The sequence below is a fragment of the Megalobrama amblycephala genome, linkage group LG2 (genome assembly GCF_018812025.1).
Source record: "Megalobrama amblycephala isolate DHTTF-2021 linkage group LG2, ASM1881202v1, whole genome shotgun sequence".
Taxonomy (NCBI): Eukaryota; Metazoa; Chordata; class Actinopteri; order Cypriniformes; family Xenocyprididae; genus Megalobrama; species Megalobrama amblycephala.
This window is the reverse complement of record NC_063045.1, coordinates 39903760-39909759: the sequence shown is the minus strand read 5'-3', so window position 1 is coordinate 39909759 and position 6000 is coordinate 39903760. Positions and strand designations below refer to the sequence as shown.

Genomic DNA, 6000 nt, shown 5'->3' with positions numbered 1-6000 from the left:
GATAATGATTAGTATAATAACAAGAGAGCCGGGGTGAACGCCACAATGATAGGGGAGTACATGGCGAACTGTCAAAACAAAACCATGTGCACCAAGACAATGAGACAGGCAAACCACAAACACAAGAGACAACAAAAACTGGGGTGATTAAACTGACGATATGTCACAAGCTGGGGAGAAATCACTTTTTTGTTTTGAACGTACCAGGTGAGTAGAAAGCTAATGCTAATGTGCTGATGGTGTTGCCAAGCAACGGTAAACATTTTAGCCCATTTAGCCCAACTGTTAACAGATATTAAAATTGGCATTTAAAGTCTAACCTCCAGTTCTCATTGAAGAACATAGAAATTCCAAGTTGTTACATCTGTTTTCACATGAGATCACATGAGGTGCTCCCTCTGGCATGATAATGGCAATAATATCTTGTAGTGTAAGATGTGCCACAATTTTTGAAAGAGCATATTTGAAATGTGGTAGAAGACAGTCTGTGAAGATTCCCCTTATGTGCGTGATGCAACCAGATTTCATAAAAGTTTAGGATTTCAAAATTCCTGTAGTCTGAGCCTGGCTTAATGGGGCTTTTTGTAGTTTTAAAAGAAAGTCATGGGTTTGAAATGACATGAGACTGAGGAAATGATTCAAATTTTCTTTTTGTGGAGAACTATTACTTTAATTTGCAAATGCGCACAAACAGAAATTGCAGCCTATAGAAAAGAAACAAAGAAAGAAGTAACATAAGCTACTTATATAAATTACTCCAGTGTGTTTTATGATTTTATGGACGTGAGTGTTTTGCAGAGATCCAGCATAGTTTAATTGAACAGACTGTCCTCCAAAAAAAAACAAACAAACAAACAAACAAAAAAAAAACGACCCTATAGGTTGTTTTTGAAGCACCTTATTATGACCTATATTTACATTTTAAAGTCATGCGCCCTCTAGCTGGTGTAAAAGTAATGACAGTGTCATGTTACGTCTGTCGTCATGAAATGACATATGACTGTTGTTAGTAATCAAAATGCATGTTCATTTAAATGCAATGTGTGGACTTTTTACACCATTTGTCCTATTTCCATTTAGCAAAACTCATTTTTTTATTTTTATTAACGACTACACCCACCCCACCCCTAAACCTACCCTTAGTGATTTATAGTGCATATACACTTTATGATCACATGCCTTCCCTGGGATCGAACCCACGATCACATAATCACATGATTGCATATTGTTATTGAAATACTCTGCCAATTGAGTTACGTGAAACCTGAAATATGATGCAGATAAAAGGGAACAATGCATTAAAATAGGATAGGGGCACAACTTTAGCAAACCCTCCTATGGGTCATATTTCATTAATTAAAATGAAAGTGTTCTGTTGTCGATAGGGGCGCAACTTTAGTAAACGCTCCTGTGGGTCGTATTTCAGGAAAGTGACAAACAACCTATATAAGCATATTGGTTGGAGAACATGTTGTAATTGAATGTTTTATTAATGCCATCATCTGTAATCATCTTAAACCTCATCTTCCACATGTGCATTTCAGTCAAAGGAAAACATTTATCATGAGACCTTATCCCTGACTCTGTAATAGTCCAAAGGGTGGCTTATAGTAGATAAGTGGTTCTCAGCTGGTGGTTTGTGACCCAAAATTGGGTCACAGGTCAGTTCTGTTCAACATACTCTCTTGGTTACTAATTTTTACAAATTTGTACATTCTCACTCATACCATTTAATACTCACTCATACAATTTGCTTATGCCCCACTAACAGGTTTAGGGATGGACCTTCATGTTTTTTTTTGTTTTTTTTTTCCTAGAAATCACGTAAAACACATTGTACAAATTCATACAAAATCCACACCTTGTAAAATAGTTATGTTTTCTCATGAAATTGAGTTGTTTCCAATAGGATTTGCAGATGGCAGGGGGAAATAATGTTAATTGTCTTTCTGCAAATTCATTTGTCACTTGATAAAAGTGAGGTAACATGGCCAACATCATGAAATCATGAACAAAACAGGTGTCAGGTGTCAGGTAATATAAATAGACTCTTAAATACAGGTTTCAAGGACTATTTTGTAAACAATTTTGGTATTGTGTTGGGTCACCAATTGAGGTCCAGTGTAAAACCAGTTGAGAAATGCTCCACATTCAATGACGGACATGAACAAAAAGACTGACAGGTTCTACTCATTGTGAAATGGTCACATTTAATGAACAACTTCTCATTTTATATACATCTATAAAAAGAACCCAGATACAGGTTACAAGAATCTAAAGCTAATACATACATTATTAAATAATAAACTTTTTCTCATGTTAAAGATACATATCATAGTTTACAAAATATGATCAAGGAGAATTAAGCAATTATGGTTTGAAAAAACAAAAACAAAGCAAAAACGCAAACAACGAACAAATAAACAAACAAAAAAATGCTAAGGTTCTAAAATTATATTTTATTCAATACTAACCAAAAGCAAAGTGAAACAATTTTCCTTGAAAAAGGTAGTATTAAACTGTGATACTGACTAGAAAAGTCTGCAAAAACAGATGGTGAAAGGCAAATAGTCGAAGAATGAAAATATGTTTCCAAATGGTGCTTAATCTTCAGATGGTCTGACACGACATGTTGTTCTTCCTGTTACAAAAGGTAGTCCAGAACAGTCCAAACCAATTTGTTATTTACAGTTCCAACTTCTCTGTCTTCATGGGCCAGAAAAAATTATGAAAGAAAAAGAGGAAAACAAAAGGAATACAACATATATCAAATTATGGCCTTCAAAATAAATGTGTTACTCCTCAGTCTTTGAAGCTTGTGAAGATTTTGTACTGCCAGTTCCAATTCCTTACAGACACAGGTTTGGGGAAGCTAGGGATCATGGGAAAAAAGAAAAACAGTCCAAGTCTTTGGCATGATGAGTTAGCTGTATGTCGTGGAAATCAATGTTACACAAAATGAGCTTTGCTGTCCTCGGAACAGTTTGAGAGAATGAAGTGGATTGAAAAATCTTTTGTGACAAACAAAAATGAGGTGAATGAATTTTGTTTGTTTGTTTGTGTTCTTGTTGTGCGGCCAGGCAGGTGAGTCTCGTCCCCAAATCTTTTGCTCCCCTGGGGTTCAGTTCCTGTGTCTGTGTCTGGTTTTCCATCAGCTGTCATTGCCAGAGATGTTGAAATGCTTTATTGTTCTTTTGTCTTCCTTTTGTAATTGTCAGCATTTATTAATCTTTCTAGGTCTTTTTTCTTTCGTGAGAAAAAGAACTTGAATTAAATTATCAATGCACGATATCTATTAACATGTGCAAAATAGAAATAGAAGACTCCTCATTTTTTCCACAGGAATGAAGCTTACACATCTGAAAACAAAGAAAAGAAAATGTATGTTAGATTTGTGCTAAAGTATTTATGGAATTTAATGAATTGTGTAATGCATTTGTTGCATTCTTTCACAAGTGCCAAAATAGCCTTAGAAAGAAAATATATACTTTTTATGGTCTCATGTGATATTGCTCAGCTATCATATGACATAAATATGAGACAACAAAATCATACAGGGCCATTGAATTTTAGGGACATTCTAACTGCATTCTGCATTCTATATATATATATATATATATATATATATATATATATATATATATATATATATATATATATATATATATACACACACACTTTTTTTTACATAATTGTCATGAAAATAATTTTTAAAAATAATAATGGTAAATAAAATATTTTCTATTTTTGATTTTGGAGTGAAATATAAACATGGATATGTTCTTGAAAGGTGTAAGGGCTGTTAGATTAATTCATCATGATAGTGTGATCTTAAAAAAAAACAAAAAACAAACAACAACAACAAAAAAAACGATATAGAACTCCTTAACTGAATTTGAAATCATTCCCCTACTGAGCATTTCAATGCAGCGGTCAGCCTACTACAGCATAAATTACCAACACAGTATTGCAAATGAGAACAAACAGGGGCCAATGAGAGCAATATCCAAATGGCTCCCACTTCATGCCAGTGGGAAGTTGTAATTGGTGAGCAGCCACCCGTGATGTTGCCTTTAATTTTGTCTTAGCTTATTACAGACTGACCAATTAAATCTTGCTCAGAAGGGCTCAGTGTGGAGGTATAGAGCGAAGGTATTTCTGCGTGTCCGTGGCCGTCTCGGGAGGGCGAACACATCCTACCCCCGAGGTGCTATCATACACTTCCTCCTGCCTTCCAGCTCCATGCATGAGCTTGCTTTAATTAGAGATAGGCTCGTTATGCTGTGTTGCTGAGTTTGAGATAACAGGCATGCTGTAAACATATGGCCCGAGTACTAATGAATCTCCAGCTTGTTACTCTGCTATCTCCTCCTGCTTTCTGACTCCTGCAGGGGATCGATGAGGTTTATGTGGTTGTAAGCATCAGTAACTGGGACCGTCCCTCAGTTTCTCAGGGGTTTTTAGTGGATTGTGTCGGTCTAATGAGCCGATGGTCTCTAGTCGGCTGTCCTGTATTGTAACTGCTGTCAACAATTTCTATGGTTTTTCCGGATGGAAGAGGACTGACCGCACTGCAATTGTGTTGAAGATTGTCTATTTCACATAATTACAAGAAGGAAGTGGAACTCCTTCAGTAGTCTGCCAATACCTAGTCAATTAATTTTAGTACGTATGACTGCAGAGAGTGATACAAAATCATGTTCTGCAAGGACTGTGGCTACATGAAAGATGCTGAAGCCTGAGTGGACTTAAGACCACCACCTCCAAGATTCAAACCTAGACCAATACCAGATCCACTTAGACCTAATCAATACCAGACCCCCTAAGACCAAGATTAATTCCAGACCCATGAGACCCAGATCAATACCAGACCCTTTAAGACCTAGAACAATACCAGACCCCTTCAATACCACACCCCCAGTTACCCAGACCAGACCTCCTAAGACCCAGATAAACAGCAGAACCACTAAAGGTGAAAGTATACTTCCTGTTCCTGCTTGCAAATTAATAATTTTCATCATCAGTACAGTCCGTGGACAACAGCACATGTGTGAGTGATCTATCTATGCTCATGGTCAAAGAAGTCTATTTTAAAATGCTTCTGCGCTCAACTGTGTGCAAGATGGGACGTAATGTGGAAAACGATATATACCACCTCAAGACCCAGACCAGAACCCTCCCTCCACCCCCAAACCAATACCAGCCAACTATACCATACTGTACAACAGTGGTGTAGTCGGGGCCATAAGCATGTATACTTACTTTTTGCCCAGGGCTGTTTCCGTATTACAACTTCTAAGGATCAATATTTTTGTATACCCACTTGTTTGTTTGCTTCGAAAGTCCATAATCTATTGTCATGTTAGCTTCCCCTGTAACTGTGTGTCCAATGCTGTTGTGTAAAAACTTTGTTGTAATTGGTGCATTAGCACTTCTATCATTCTACCTATCATAGGCCTACTCTGAATCTTGTCACGCTCCAAAAGTGTGAAAGATTTCCACAAGCCATTCCTATCGTGACACTGATGATAAAATGTGCGTTCCATTTGAATTCTATTGAGAGTTAAACACTTTAAAACACTATAGAGAAAGTCAAACATGATCTAGACTGATGAACAAAATGAACATCTTGCGCCAACATTAATTAGAAAGCTTTTTAAACTATTCATGACCCACCCTTACTAGAATTTATCACATTTTATTGTATTAATTGTGATTTGGCTAACTTGTAGAATTTATAATCTATTAAGGGAATAAATTTTCAGATTTAGTGTGTATTACAGCTGTGACATGTTGTAGCTATTGTTTCTATAGGCTATGTGTAGGTTGCTATTTTTCATAACAAATGCTGTGATAAAAAAAGGAAAATGTTATAGTTTGACTTCTTATGGCACACTGAAGTAGAAAATTCTGTCAAACTGATAAGCTTACAGGTGCTGAAATAAACATCATATAGGCCTAAACCATGATGCAATTTCTGACGATTAGTATATCACAGTT

At 36.3% G+C, this 6000-nt stretch overlaps 1 protein-coding gene across 3 annotated transcripts in view; it reads right to left on the bottom strand.

Annotated features, from left to right (window-relative positions):
- Positions 1–2190: 2190 nt before the first annotated feature.
- Positions 2191–6000, bottom strand: part of cntfr (ciliary neurotrophic factor receptor) — a 228297-nt gene continuing 224487 nt past the window's right edge. For all 3 annotated transcript variants that reach the window (XM_048175330.1, XM_048175313.1, XM_048175321.1), the window contains one exon: positions 2191–3359. In XM_048175330.1, the coding sequence (XP_048031287.1) occupies position 3359 (1 nt within the window). In that variant the 3' untranslated portion in view covers positions 2191–3358. The remainder of the gene's footprint in view (positions 3360–6000) is intronic.